Below are 16,600 nucleotides of genomic sequence, written 5' to 3' on the forward strand. Positions count from 1 at the left end.
TAAACAGGTCTAGGATATTTGAACTAAGTGGTCGATTTCAGTTATTTTTAAGGTAATTTTATTTATAAAGAGAGTGGGGGGATAATATCCAAGAGCATGCTCACGAGGTCTAGAGACCTTGCTTTTGATTCTCCACCAAGTTGGTCAGTGGTTCAATTCAAGGGCCTGAGAACGGAGTGTTCCTGAGTTGTGAGGACCTGGGAATTTTCTGGGCCATCCAGGAATTCTGGTGAAAGGGACAAGAAATTTTTGCTTTTTATAAATGCATATAGTTTAAGTTTGAAGTTTCCCTAAGCTTACAAGGCGTCCTGTTTCCTGACCTTCAGAGCCATAGGCTAGCATTGGTTGAAAGAGATAAGAATCTGGCTCTTCAAGGAGGGCAGTATACTCCCAATTTGCTCATACTTTCTGTTACCTTTGCTTGCAAAACTTTTAGTAAGGTGGCCACCCCCTCCTCCAGCCTTTAAAGGTAAAGAAATGTAACCTTAAGTTTAATATTTTTCTGTTGGATCAAAATGTAACTTGTAGTGGTGGTCTGTTAGGCTTTAACGATTGTTTCTTTGTTTGCTAAATATCTCTTCCTTTTAACTAAGTTGTGCTATATTCCTAAGTAATATGTAACAAATGGAATACTACTTCCGTGACATGTGCTGTTCCTTTGGAAAAGTGCTCTATAAAAACACTGCTAAGTAATGGTTCGGGGTCTTTGCTCTGGGATTCATCCCTGAGCACTGACCCTGGTGTCACCCTGGCACTAGAAAATAAATTAAATCACCCATTGCAAATTTGCATGGCTTCTGACTCTCCTTGAAAGGCTCCAGCCGCTGCTCCAGAGAGGGGGACTGATCACCCACCCCAACATTGAGAGGCCTTCAGAGCTATACTGGGCTATGCTTAATGCTTGGGAAAACAGGAATCAAACCTTGTCTCAAATGTACCTTAATCATTGAACTGTTTCCTGGGCTCTGCTTGTCAAGCTCTCCTCCACAATATTTAACCAGTTTTTTTTTTCCAGATTCTAGTAAAAACAATTTTAACAAATTTTTGAATAATGGCAAAGATTACTAATCCAACCTATTTCTTATACTCATTTAGGAAATATTTTCAATTGCCTTTATAGGACTCTAGGGATTGACCCCTGGTCAGCCTTATGCAAGGCAAGTGCCTTACCAGTTGTACTGTCTCTTTAGCCCTTGTTAACTTCCCCTTTTAGGATTATGTATAAAATGAACATTACCTTAGTTTTATAAATGGAAATTCTGAGGTGGTTTTTCAGAACCCAGGTTCTTTGATGAAGCCAGGATTCTTTTTCCCAGGCAAAGTTTACTGGGGGACATTTGTACCTAGGAACTAAGAGAATCAGAGTATCAGGGTAGAATGGTATCATTGTCTCCGTGAAGGCACCTCTATAGTGGGAACAGTTAACTTCTTATGGATGGGAATTCAGAAGCATCATCCAAATTGATAACTTGTCTATTACCAGGAAATGTTGCACTTGAGTCTGGGGACTATGCATATTCCCCAATCCATGACCATGTGACTAGGGTTTGCTGTTCCCAGCTTTAAAGATTGGTATCCATTGTATTGCTTGGGTATAGAGATCAAAGGCACTTGCTCTAAACTAGGAATGGGAGGGGCAGCTTATATGGCCACCTTGAAAGGTCATATAGCAGACAGGCTACTTAATATTGTTACTATAGTGGCTGAAATTTCTTTCTGCCTTGTTAGAGTGGTGAGAGAGAGAGAGAGAGAGAGAGAGAGAGAGAGAGAGAGAGAGAGAGAGAGAGAGAGAGAGAGAGAGAGAGAGAGAGAGAATAGTTTGTAAATTAAAGTCTGAGTAGCCTGTCTTGCTAAACTGGTCAGCTCTGCAGTACTGTCTGAGGAATTTATAGATTTGGCTTCTTGATTTTTGTGAGGGACTAAGATCAATCCTTATTTTATTATGAACTGAGTAAGACCAATGATAGACTTTTGTCCTATGGAATTGATATGATAAATTAAGTTTCTAGTCTCTGTGTGATATTTTTTTCCATTGATTTAATATCACCCTAAACCAAAATATTCAAAACTAATTGATAGCAGACATCAATGTTCTTTGGTTTCCTACCTTGGTACAACTACCAGATATATCATTGCCTCTTTCCATATCATTACAGATGTTGAAACATATGTCTATTTCTCATATATGTGTATTTATATTTTCAGTGAGTATATCATTTAAATTTTATTAACTTGGAGATATTAAAATCCTGGGAAAATTGCTTATGAAACATACTGCAATCTTATATAGAAAACATAAATTTTGTAACTCATACATAGTTTGTGCTACACCTACTCAAATATCTGATCTGTGATTGATTTACTTCCCCAACTCCGCCATTATTTTCAACAATAAATTGTCTTTAATCTGTCATTGCTTTTAGGGTAGAAGAATAGCTACAATAAATTTACCTACTATTCATAATTATTAACAATCCACTCAAGAATATAGGGGCAGATTTTTGCTTTCTTGTTTTTTTCCCCCTGAATAACCATTTTAATCCATCTGGGTCACCAAAAAAGACACTTTTTAAAATTGGTGGTTTTCTTCAGGTTAAGGAACAACTTTCCAGAGAGCTCTAAAACTTTTCCACAAAGAAAACACTTCAATTTCAATATGAAGTATAAGATGGTCTTAAGTCTTTCACTCTCACAGGGATCTATTGAATATAAAAAAAAAAATACGGGTACATTTCAGAGCACAGGAAAGCCAAAGTTTTCTGAACTGATTTTGAAATTATTTTATTTCATGGTAAAAACAAACAAAAAAGAAAAAGTAAAAGTTTCATTTCAGTTAACTTTAAACTGCAATTTATTTTTAAAAGGTATTGGATGAATAAATGACTTTTGAGGGTCATAAAATAGAAGGAGGCAAAAATTTTTTTAAAGTCAGTTGTCATAATAAGCTGCTTACAAAGGAAATAAATTAAAACCCACATAGGTGGAGGAAACACTTACATAACCATTTGAGATTTGAATGATCTCATGATAAAGGTCCCAGGCAGCCCACAAACACACCACAGAGGAATAACTAACACCAGTACTTGTGAGTAGCAACAGTTTTCTTAAAAGAAAACAAATTTCTGTTCAGGGTATTTGAACCACTCCAAAGGATTTAATGACTTGCAGAGGTCTGTAGGTCAGTCATATCTGTTCTGAAATGAAATGCTTCTTCCTTGTGTCTGAATGAACTAACCCTTAACCCCATAACCTCCCATGCCTTAAACAAAAATAATTTCTATTTCTAACAGAGTACAGCCTAAACAAGCTCTTTATGTTTATTTCAGCATATGGAACTCATTACAGTTTTTTTTTTCTTACCTTTTGGTCAGCAAAAGGAAGATGCAAGGAAGGGGAAAAAATATAGGAAGAAGTTCAAGAAATACTCTATTTTGGGAGATTTGAGACATTGGTGGTGGGAATGTTGCACTGGTGAAGGGGGGTGTTCTTTACATGACTGACACCCAACTACGATCATATTTGTAATCAAGGTGTTTAAATAAAGATATTAATAAAAAATACTCTATTTTGTATTTGAAAAACTAATGGTACTATCTGGTCCATATGAACCTCAGTGGAAAATCGGGCCTCTTTCCAAGGTGGAGCCCTTCATTTTTAGGATTCTGCTGGTTCAGTCTCTGGGTCTTCTGAATAAAATGAAAGGTGATCAATTTAACTGAAGCAAGTCTGTCTCAATTGTGAGTCAGCCCACAGTGTCAGCCACCAAAGCTTCATAGAGAGGAACGTTCCTCTATCGATCCTTATTTGCAGGTCTAACATTTGGTTTGAAAAATGTCTTAAAGGATGTAGTAAAAGGATTAGGTACCATCAGAAATGACGCTGATGCTAAGAGAGAAACATATGGGTGGAAGAATTCCTATAAATTCTGAAGAGAGCAGAGACAGACCTGATACTCAGGATGGCAAGAGCAAAAGGTTGGTGGCCTTATGCTCTGTACCCTACAGCCCTTTTTTTCTTCTTATTTTGCACAAATGAGACAGTGGGGGAAGTAACAAAGAAATACAAGCAGAAGGTGGAATAATGCCTTATCCCCTATGTTACCTGCGAGTAGACGAGGTTTTGCCAGTGTTGTGCTGTAGGATCGTACCCACCCGGAAACTTTGCCAGGCTGGCTTGAAGCAGGGCCGAGTTCCTCACTAAAGACTTCACATCAAGCTGTAGGAATTTGTCAGGATGGTTGTTGTTTGGCAAAACAGAGAGGTCCATGTCTCCCCTAGACTACAGTGGAAAACAAAGGCCACTGAGGTTGGCTCCTGTCAGACACATCCTTTATTAATGAGCCTGAGGATGGTCCCACAGCTACCTGACACCCACTCTCTCAGTGGTGGGGGACACTTTGGAAAGAACACACCTGCTCAGTAACCAGACAGCACCTTGCTTATACCACCCAAAGTTTTAATAAAGGTGCTTGAATGGGCTTGTTAAATTTCAGAGTATTCCAAAATTGCATATGTATTGCTCTTAAATTTATTCAAAGTCAGAAATAATAGTTTCCTCCTGCACTCTGGAGAACCCCCACATTCTCCTGGGAATTAGTATCGTCCCTCAACATATCTTTCTTCACTAAAAAAAAGAAGAAAAAGAAAAATGTAACATATTGCGGGAACTTTTCCAGCTCAAGGTTCACACGGAAAATGCCAGTGTCACATGTATCCAGCATGTGACATGCATGAAAATTGCCTGCAGACACATGACTTAATTTTTCTTTGATAACCTCGCTGAGCTCACATGGCTGATTGAGCTCACTTAATCTCACATGTGATGCATAGGATCTGGTTTCTCCTACTGCTTTGACTCCCAGAGTCTCAGGCTTCAGTAAAACCCAACCATGCTTAGGCTATCTGCCTCCTCCTGGGCAAGATAGCACTTGATGTTATGCTTTGCTACAATAATACTGCCTGGGCCCGTTCACTAATTCTTAGCTGAAATTTCAACTGCTGTGGTGGATTTGGGTTTTCACACAGGCATTTTGGAGCTTAAAGGCAATCTAGCTGCTGGGTTGGGTTTATGTGCTGCCCTAAATGAACTCATTGCACTGCAAAGAGCCAATGAGGGAGGCCAAAAGATGTCCGAGCCAGAAATGATGCTGACTAAAGGAGATAAGTTCCCTACACTAGTCACTCAGTCATAGGCAAGACATGCTTGTCACTGGGAAAGAATGGAGTTCTCACTTTCAATGCAAAAGAGAGAAAAGAAACCTTCCCAACTGGGAAAAGGTGAAGGATAGAGTCGTCAGCTGTTTTTGAAAGATCTAGTTGTTTTTGTTTGTTTGTTTATCATTATTAAGCCATCTGATTCAACAGCATGGTTTGTCTTTTGGGGTAAGGGTTACATGTGGCATGCATCAGCATTAGATTTCAGAAGAAGGTCACAGATCAGCAGCTAGAATGTTCCCTCATCAAGCAATGGAATACTTGCCTTTTTAATAGCAACAGCGTGAATGTTACAGAAAAAAAAATATATCTGTTCTATTTGTAGTTGTAAAACTGTATTTAAGTAGTCACCATTTCTGCTGCATTTTCTGAACTTAATCTCTAACATTATAATATTGGAAACATATTTGGGTGGTTTTATTAATACATTTACTGAAGAAGGTTAGAGATCCTTCATCATGAGAGTTCATAATATAGCAACTTTACAATAAAAGTATTTTAAGAGTCATATGTATAATGTGCATGTGTGTGCTTAGTACTTTCTAGATTTTTATGGCTGCACACAGAAAAATTTGTTCTAAGAACAAATATTTCTCAGACTGTTAGCTTTTTTAAAAGATTCTTTGGGGAATTACACACATCTTCAGGAAGAACCTTTCTTCTCTTTGGCTCTCCTTATTGGCAAGTGGAGATAGAGAACCTAGATCCAAATATTTTTGATTAGACCTTTTCCCTTAGCCAAAGTATGAAGTATAAGAAACAAGCCTTCAATTTTCTTCAGGCATCTTTATTTTAGATTATTCCTTGTATTCTAGATGAGAGAGTAATGAATGTCTCATTTTATTTATAAATTCAAGCTCTTATTCTCCATCTTTCTGCCATCCTTTGTCAATCCCTAACCCAAAACCTTCAGTTCTCATTTCTCACTCCTCTTTTTTTTAATATATTTTTTATTTAAACAACTTTATTACATAAATGATTGTGTTTGGGTTTCAGTCATGTAAAGAACACCACCCATCACCAGTGCCATATTCCCATCACCAATGTCCTAAGTCTCCCTGCTCCCCACCCAATCCCCACCTGTGCTCTAGGCAGGCTTTCTATTTCATTCATACATTCTCATTATTAGGATAGTTCGAAATGTAGTTATTTCTCTAACAAAACTCATCCCTGTTTGTGGTGAGCTTCATGAGGTGAGCTGTAACTTCCAGCCCTTCTCTCTTTTGTGTCTGAAAATTATTATTGCAAAAATGTCTTTCATTTTTCTTAAAACCCATAGATGAGTGAGACCATTCTGCATTTTTCTCTCTCTCTCTGACTTATTTCACTCAGCATAATAGATTCTATGTACATCCATGTATAGGAAAATTTCATAACTTCATCTCTCCTGACAGCTGTGTAATATTCCATTGTGTATATGTACCACAGTTTCTTTAGCCATTCGTCAGTTGAAGGGCATCTTGGTTGTTTCCAGAGTCTTGCTATGGTAAATAGTGCTGCAATGAATATAGGTGTAAGGAAGGGGTTTTTGTATTGTATTTTTGTGTTCCTAGGGTATATTCCTAGGAGTGGTATAGCTGGATCGTATGGGAGTTCGATTTCCAGTTTTTGGAGAAATGTCCATATCGCTTTCCATAAAGGTTGAACTAGACGGCATTCCCACCAGCAGTGGATAAGAGTTCCTCTCTCCACATCCCCACCAACACTGTTTGTTCTCATTCTTTGTGATGTGTGCCAATCTCTGTGGTGTGATGTGGTACCTCATAGTTGTTTTGATTTGCATCTCCCTGATGATTAGTGATGTGGAGCATTTTTTCTTTTCTTTTTTTTTTTTTTGGTTTTTGGGCCACACCCTGTGACGCTCAGGGGTTACTCCTGGCTATGCGCTCAGAAGTTGCTCCTGGCTTCTTGGGGGACCATATGGGACACCGGGGGATCGAACCGCGGTCCATCCTAGGCTAGCGCAGGCAAGGCAGGCACCTTACCTCCAGCGCCACCGCCCGGCCCCATGGAGCATTTTTTCATATGTCTTTTGGCCATTTGTATTTCTTCTTTGTCAAAGTGTCTGTTCATTTCTTCTCCCCATTTTTTGATGGGATTAGATGTTTTTTTTTTCTCACTCCTCTTTTAAAAGGGAGCCTACCTGACTAACAGTCAATAAAGCAAGTTTTCTTTTCCTCTTCCAAATGACTATCCCTCTCCCGTTGTTTCCCTCTCCCCACATAAACCTTGACTTATGCCAGGTCTTCTGCCTGAAACATTTACTCCCATTTTTGGCCATTTTTTTCATCTAAAAAGTTAGCAGTAACATTGAATTTAACATTAGATGTTTCATGTGTAGAGCATAAATTAATAATATCTCTATATTACTCAGTGATTGCCACCAAATATCTCATATCCATCTATCAATAAGTTCAATACAATTGAACTTCTTTATCCACCTTGCTAACCCCCTTCCCTCTGTTAACCATAAATATATTCTCTGTATGTTTTTTTCTCTGTATGTTTTTTTTTCTTTTTTTGTTTTCTTTTTATTCTACATAAGAGTTAATCATTTAGTATTTGTCTTTTGAAATCTTGACTTATTTTATAATACTCTAATTTTTCATCTGAGGAAGCACAATTATTTCATCTTAATTTATAACTAAATAGTATTTAACTACACATATATAGAATATCTATGATTCTTATTCTACTCATATATCAATGGCACATAGCTGTATCTATATCTTGTATATTATAAATAATTTTGAGATGGACATAAAGGTACATGTAACTTTTACAATTAGTTTTCTCATATTTTTTGAAGTGCAACTTGAAGTGCAATTGCTGGCTTATATGATTTTTCTGTCCTTAATTTTTTAAAGAAATCTGTGTACGATTTCTCATATGGGTTCTACTGCATTTCATTATCACCAACAATGTATGAGAATTTGTCTTTTTTTTACATCCTTATCAAAATCTGTGCTTTGTATTTTTTATAAAAGTCATTTTAGGCTTAGGAAAGCAGGTCATGTCTCTTGGAGAATTTAGCATATTTACAGATGGTGCTTATTGATAAATACATCTTGGAATTTTGTGATTGGTTCTTTTGTAGATCTTTCTGTTCTAATTTTGTGGTTTAATAGCTCTCTTCTGTGTTTAGACTTTTTTCCATAGTGTCTTGTTTTTCTATAGTAGAGGTTTTTATTTTGAGGTTTCCATAAGATTCACACATACTATCTTGTTGTACCTTCTCACTGTCTATATTTTTTTCACTTCCCATTTGCCACAGTAAGAAAAATCTCTTACTGGATTTTAATACCATTAAGAAAAAAGTGTTTCTTACCTAACTACTGCACCTACTTTAGTTTTAATTGATATTGCTCTTATATTTTGTTTACCATTCATGACTATTTTGTGCTTATAACACCACTTTTACTGTATATTTGCTCTTATTGAATTGTTTTTCTTCCTGTATTTTCTTCTCACTCCAGTCATTTATTTTTTAGGCCACATTCAGCAGTTCTCAATGTTTACTGCTGATTGTGCTCATAGATCACTCCAGGTGGTGCTAGGGACTGAACTGTGATTGGCCATATGCAAGACAAGTGCCTTAACCCCTATGCTACTCATCTGGCACTAATTATTGTTTTATAGATGATTTATTTTTGGTAAAAAATAGATTAGCTTTTATTTGCAAAGTTATTTTTCCTTCAATTCTGAAAATAATCATGTTGGTTAAAAGTTATTAAATGTAAGATTTTTCTTCCAGCAATTTTACTGTATAATTCTATTCTCCTCTAGCCTTCAAAATTTCTACTTCAAGATCTTTCAGGGTTAAGGCATTTGCTTTGTAGGCAACAAGTTTTCTTTCATTTTTAGTACAGTATCTTTATTGTTTGTCCTCATGATGTGTTTGTGTCAAGGTCTTTTTGAATTTATTTTGTTTGGAACTTTGTGTCCTTCCTAGACATGTTTTGTCTTCTCAATTTGGGGATACTTTTATTCTTCAGATATATATTTTTTATTCTTTTGCACTACTATAATTGGATGGTACTTATTTTGATGTCTGTCCATTAAAATATTTTAGGGGCTTCCAAAGCAGTACTTAGGGAGCACAGGACCACTTCTGGTGATAACTGGTTCAATACTAAGACCTGCACCTGTGGTGCTGCCTAGTTTCTGCAGAGATTACCAGGGCTATCCCTGTGGTGTTTCAGGATTGCACCAAGATTGCACCCAGCAATGTTTTGAGAAACCTTTTCTCCCTGGCCCCAAGATAAATTATATTTTGCTATTTGTTTTTGTACTTACTGTTATGTTTCTATCATTTTCACTACTTTATCTTTTATCTTGGCAGTCCTTTTCTCAGCTTTATCAAGACTGAATTTAAAGTTCTAACATTTTTCAGTTCAGCTATCTTATTCTTCAGATTTCTCAAAATCCTTTTGGGAATTTTCTATCTTCTGATTTCTAGTAAAGAAAAGCTCACATAGCTCATTTTTTTCTTTAATTTTGATAACCATCTTTGTATTTTTATTTATTTTTTTAAACCCTGCACATAATTGTTGCAATTCAGCCTCTGATGAGGTTAACTGATGGAAGGATGGAGGATGAGGCCTTTCTCCTCTAGCTCGGACCACGCGTCTATTACCGTGTTCAGCCGGCGGTTCTGAGGAGAATGCGGCGGGAAGAAAGCCAACAGGCAGTCAGGCTTCTGAAGAAAACAGCTCTTTATTCCGTGAAGAGGCCAAAGCCAAAAGGCCTAAGAATAGGCCTCAGGAAAAAAGCCCTTCACCTTCCACAGACCCTTGCTTTTATGGAAGTAGAATGCCAGGTCACACCCTAGGGTAGGGCACAATCACCAATCAGGGTAGGGTCAGTAACATAATAATCCCATAAAAATGTTTACATACACAACACATCATCACTGCATATGGCAATTCTTTCCCCTAATATGTGAAATCATGGAATGTCCACCTGTTTTCCATACTGACATGAACTTCTGGTCCAATTATACCTCCCTGCCTCAAAACATCATCCTCAGTATGACCATTACATACATATTACTACCTCTGTGTTGTCATAGTTTGGGTTCCCTTATAAATAACCCCCACATAAGGATTTGGGTGTAATGACTATCTGACATCTTTACTTTGAGCTTTCTATCATGTAGATTACTTTTGTCCATTTCATTAAGGCATTTTTCTCCTGTTCTTTTGAGCTATGCTGCTGTAGCTATTTGGCTCCCCATGTTTCTGCTTTAGTGCAGCTTCCTGAGTGTCGGGGGGTAACTAGTGGTGCCAGAAATATAGGCCAAATGGCCAAACTGCCAGTCCATTTTCCTTCCTTCTTATAGAAACTGCTTGAGTCTGGTGCTAGAGCTCTAGCTGTGGGCAATTGTAGTGAGTGGTTCATTTCCAATACTTCATTGAATTTAGGGGCAGATGAAACCTGGTTGTTTAGCTGTGTTTGAGTTTGGAAAATGAGTTCAGCATGAGTGACAGTAACTTCAGTTTGGGCTGTTTACACTGGCCAAACTCAACGTTTTTCCATTTTACTACTTCTACAATGGTATGCCTTGCTTGCCAGCCTGATGTAAATATAAAATATAAACACGTAAAAGTTTTCTCAATCCCCATGATATCTTCTCAGAGGATTCTAATTGATCCCTATTCCAGCAGCAGTATTCCAGAATCAGTAAATAAATCTTATTCCACACTCCTACACTTTTCAAATTATTGTATTTCCTCTAGTTTCCAGGGCTAGCAGCCCTGTAAGCAGGCTTTTTCTTTGTAAGGACTTTCTTCATTTTCCAAAACCCTTTGATTCACTGGATGTATGCCCTATTGGTATTCACACCCAGAAGTTTGGGAAAAGATTGATCTGTCCAGTGCCTGGTGGTTGGGCACCTGATGTCATTGCTAGAGACCTCAGTACTCAGTGACAAGCTAGTTTGTAAAATGCCTCCTTTCTGCAAATTACAGCATTAGGGGTGGTTTTACTTGTAAGACTATATCTCTGGGGTCTGGAGTAATAGTAAAATGTGTAGGCTGCTTGTCTTGCATGTGGCTAAGTCAGGTTCAATTCTTGGCATCTAAAATGGCTCCCTGACCACCATCAAGAGTCATTCCCGAGAGCAGAACCAGAAAAAAAACCAAAATAAACAGAAGGGCACTATCTAGAATTCTTCATTTTCTCTTTTAAAAAAAATAACACCTGTATTTTATTCAAGCACTATGATTTACAAGTGATTTATAGTTGAGTTTTAGATATACAATATTCTAGAACCAATCCCACCACTCCCTCCATCCAATTTTTCTAGGTTCCTTTCCATCCCTCCCTTCCCAGCTTGCCATCTTGACAGGCACCTTTATAAGTTTGGTTGTTAAAAGTTTCTGTCTCATGACTTCAGTTGTTGACTCCATGGTTTGGATATTTTGCTCTTTCTTTAACACCACAGATATACCTGAATCCTTTGAACTCCAGCTGAGGGTAATCTAACAACTGTTTCTTGATGAGGATGAGACCTAGAGCTTAGTAGTTCTTTTTTGTTACTACATGTTGGTGTCCAGTTTGTGTTTTCATGAAAAGAAGATAGCTCACTATCTTGCTGTGCTGCTGTCTTCCCAGTTTTCTCGTCTCTGGCTATTAATAATAATAGCATAATAATATAATAGACAATATATTATATATCATACAATATAATATACAATATAAATTATTAATTTATAATATAATGTTACATAATATATTATTATGCTATTATTATCCTAATAATCCTTAATGGATTATCATTAAAACTTTACATCAGATTTTTGCAGGTTTTCTCTAATAGGTGTGATATTTCCATTAAAAATCTCAGATCCACTCTCATGTAATTCCCCCATGTGTTAGATCTATATTTTTTGAATTATGAAACTTGAAAAAATAGAACTCAATATAGGTTACTAAGAAAAATTGGTGATTAAATTTTCCTCTTCCTCTTATCCATATTTCTACCCCTTTACTCCCACCCCTCCTTTAATCCCCCTAAGATTTTTTAAAAATAATTCACCTAAATATTTGTAGTATTTTCAGCTGAAAATGCCATATAATGGAATGATAAGTAGCTAAAGTTCATTGTATTATCTGAGTTTGAAAATTATTTGATACAAAACTAGATGATTAGATTATGATTATAAGTTATGTGCATCCATTATAAAACAATTCCAGAATTGGTAAGCTGAGCTAGGGAGGCAATAAAGGAAACTGTCAAATAATTTGGAATCAATGTAGTTCTCTTACCGCCAACTAAACTGATTTTACATGTTACTGAATCTATAGGAGCAGTAATTTCCTCAGTGATAAAGTGAAGATATTAGTAGCATCTTACAAGACTTTGCCAAGTCTTAATATATATTGTGATTAACAAAATTCTCAGCCTGTATTGTTTTTAAAAGAGTTGCTATTTTGAAAGTGACTAAGCAGCATAAGAAAATGTTTTTATCTTGGTTCTTTCTGGTATAAGGTAAAGATTAAAGTCTCATTAGTTGTGTATTGTTGAAAATTAAACAACCCTTTAAAAAACATTCTCTTCTGTTTGTAACTCTGGATTAGAATCGACCATAGGGGGAATTTGTATAAATTTTGGAAGGTAAAATGGAAAAACTGACATTAATCTGAAAGTATCATTCTTTTTTCAGATGCACTGAGAGGCATATATATATATATATATATATATATATATTATTCAGACCATCTTTGCACTCCACATCAATATATACATACATATATATATATATAAAGAGAACAAAGATGGTATGAGTATATATATAGATATATAGGTTTTTGGGCCATACCCAGCAGTGCTCAGGAGTTCCTCCTGGGTCTATGCTCAGAATCTCCCCTGGCAGACTCGGGGGACTACATGGGATGCCTGGATTCGAACTACCATCCTTTTGCATGCAAGGCAAATGCCCCACCTTCATGCCATCTCTCCGCCCCCCCCCCATCAATATTTTTGATCCAACTGTTTGTCCTGCTGTCAAGCAATAAAGTTGTACCCACTATATTGTAGACCTATTATGAGGGGCAGGTGGGGAAGACCTACACAGATATAGTGGCACCTCATAAATATCTTTAAAAGCTGCCCCTTCACTGTCAAACTTACCTGGATGAGAAAGGTCTTTACTGTTTATTCAAGAGCCATGCTAATCTTTACAAATTTCTACAATTTTTTGTTTTTTAGAGACAACTGGCTTTTTGCTGTGTCTATGTGTCTTGACCCTACATTACTATGTGACATGAGTTAGCCATCATAAATTGAGTGGTATCTAATCTAACATATCTATTGATAAAGGACCAGGGAAAAGCAGTAACCCATTACCACATGTGAAAGTATCTTGGGCACACTCTGAATAAATAAATGGTTGTGAATGCCAAGGTCCTTGTTATTTTGACTACCTTATATACTCTTCTCATTTCTATGATACCTCAGATATCATAGAACATTTCATTTCTAATGGTAAGTTGACTGAAATAGACAGTTGTGCCTTGTTTACAGTGGTTCTTCAGGTTATACTAGCACCACCAGAAAAGATTATTGTAGTTCCACAATCCCTATAGACGAGTCCAGGAATGAGAGTAATGAAGAATGTACGCAGCTGTCCATCAGGTTACTACAGGTATAAATATTTGCTAATGATTTTACTGGGTTGTAGAGACAAGGAAGAAGTGTGATTTGAAACGTGTTCTGAAAGACATTTTGTTAATGTTATGCTCTTTGCCACTTCTGCAGCACTAGGTTAACCAAACTTGGACTCCCAGAATCACAGCATTTGTCCCAGCCTTTTGAAATGACTCTCTGTCCAATAGGGACTTTCTGGAACAAATGGGCTTGGATAAATCTTGAATAATGGACATATTTATATTCTATGTGATTACTCATTAAAATTTACCCTCAGGAGAATGGTCTCAGCCATCTGGTGGACAAGATGAGTTGTTCTTTATGTTTCTGCCAGTTTCTCCATCATCCACCTTTGTCTTTGTCCAGTGGTTTCAGAAATAACGAATAAAGGCACCAAAAATGAAAATATGCACAGGCTCAATAAACATGGCTTTCCCTTCTCAAAGTCAATCCCGTTACATTCAATTCTGAGGGTTCAATTTAGCAACAGCAGAGAAAATAATGTTTCCAATGTAGTTCCATTCCGTGGGAAGAACAGGCTATCACCTGATTGCTGTTGATTATCTTAGGTTAAGACAGTGGTTTGTTTTCATAGAAATAAACAGTCACTTATTTGGAATAAGGATTTTCCCACAAAGTTTCTGCCAAGCCCCATTGGTGAGTTTAACAAATATCTCACTCAGTACTGCAGTATTGTGTACAATATTGTGTCTGCTCAGCGTACTTGTTACAGTGAATAAGTGATGACTGTGGGCTCCACTTCCTGCAAATATGTATTATTATTTCCTCAAAAGTGCCTCAAAGTATAAGTCAAAAAGAGTGGTGCAATGTCTGTCTCCAGCCCCCCTTTTTAAAATCAATATAAATAGTGAAGTCTCTAGCTGAGTGAAAATACTATGGAGGTATACTGGTATACTCTCTTAAAATGTTTTCTGTGGTCTTTAATCATAGATCAATATATGGTGCTTTTTAAAAATATAATTCATGGATTTAAAAACTAAGAGATGAAATTAATAGTGCTTTTGGTTTATTTTTCCCCTTCTAGATCTTTTATCTTACATAAGGTGTATTGATACTGGTTAACATTTTTTTCCTCTGGAATTAAATAAAAGGCCACACAGAGTAAGGGAAAATTTAGTAATAAAAATGTCCCCATATTAAAACAAATAGTAAAATGAAGGTGAAAAAACGTGCATAAGATAAGGATCAAGAACTATATGTATTTGGAGTTTTTATTTTCCTTGCACTCTCTCCAATGAGCCTGATACACTTTGAAGGCAGAAGACCTGAACTTAGAGCAAAGATCTGTATTACCTACAGCAATTACAGTTGCCAGAAAACCAGTGTTTTCTTGTACTAGTTTTCTGAACCTCAATTTCCAGAGGAAAGGATCTCACAGAGATCCTTGGACACATAGTTTTTGTATTACAGAAAAGGGCCCCCAAGCTTAGGGAACTTAAAACTTTTATAATGAGAAGCCAACATCTCTGTCTTTTACAGGAGATACATTCACTGTATATACCAATTCTTTTTTTTTTTTTTTTTGCTTTTTTGGGACCACACCTGGTGATACTCAGGGGTTACTCCTGGCTATGCACTCAGAAATCGCTCCAGGATTGGGGGACCATATGGGACACCGGGGGATCGAACTGTAGTCCATCCTACATTGGTGCATTCAAAGCAAATGTCCTACTGCTTGTGCCATCACTCTGGCCCCTCCAATTCTTTTCATTATAAAAATTAAGAGACATTTAGAATGAAAGACAGTACCAACATGTAGGAAAAATGTGAGATGAGGAAGAATTGCTCCCCCTAAAAATTTCACAGTTTATTTAAAAAAATCTAGGAAATCATGTGAACATGTAAAATTTTTTTCTCACAAGAAAAATTTCAAGCTGTATTTTTATTTAACGTTTTACAGAACTGCAAAACTTTTTTTTATTTTTGAAATGAAAGACACAATAAAACTAACACAGTATCTTAAGCTATCCTCCACTCCTTGGTTCTAAGGGAAAGGCTAATATTTAGTAATTATTTTCTTATGATTTGTGAAGCTAAGTACTATACTCTGATAAATTTGCTAAAAAAAGACTATGAGATGAGTGGACCAATACCTCCTTTTATCAAATTATTAAAAAAACTAAATTCTAATAACAGCATGTTAAAAACAATACACATTTTTGTAGGCTGTTATTTCTATACGTTTTTCTACACTATATCAACAGTGCAATGGTGATTCAGTGTAAATCATTACAGTGTCTCATTGTTACAATACTTGTGTTCAAGTATATGTTCATAAACATGATCAAAGTCTCTTATTTGGACTTTTTCCATGATTAAAATAAGGTTATCATTACAGTAGAATTTTTCCTACATATTTCTCTAAATCTGACCCAAATTCCTATTATATTCTCTAAAAGATCTGTTCAACACTATGAGGTTTGTTATGTTTACACATATCCTGCAGATTTCAGCAGAAAATGGGCTGATTCTGCAGTTGAACACCAAAATTATTTTTCTCTCCCCATATAATCATCAAACTATGATCTAAATCAATATTTATTCTCAGTAAAACAAAGGTATTAGAGGAGAGAGTAGCACCTCAGAGACAGCCCTATCTAAAAGAGATTTAAACCTAATGATCTTGTATTTTAAAAAAAGTCTTCATCCTGGAAACTTGATCCAACTTATTCTTATAGAATTCTGTGTGAAGCCATATAGTGTAAAATATAAATTT

The 16,600-nt window shown here is 36.4% G+C and overlaps 1 protein-coding gene across 1 annotated transcript in view; it reads right to left on the reverse strand.

The window, feature by feature from the left end:
• MINAR2 (membrane integral NOTCH2 associated receptor 2) overlaps positions 1-4,266 on the reverse strand; it is a 34,603-nt gene extending 30,337 nt beyond the window's left edge. The window contains exon 1 of the mRNA XM_049787376.1: positions 4,102-4,266. Coding sequence (XP_049643333.1) covers positions 4,102-4,266 — 165 coding nt within the window. The remainder of the gene's footprint in view (positions 1-4,101) is intronic.
• Between the last annotated feature and the right edge of the window lie 12,334 nt (positions 4,267-16,600).

The sequence above is a fragment of the Suncus etruscus genome, chromosome 14, assembly GCF_024139225.1.
Source record: "Suncus etruscus isolate mSunEtr1 chromosome 14, mSunEtr1.pri.cur, whole genome shotgun sequence".
Classification (NCBI taxonomy): Eukaryota; Metazoa; Chordata; class Mammalia; order Eulipotyphla; family Soricidae; genus Suncus; species Suncus etruscus.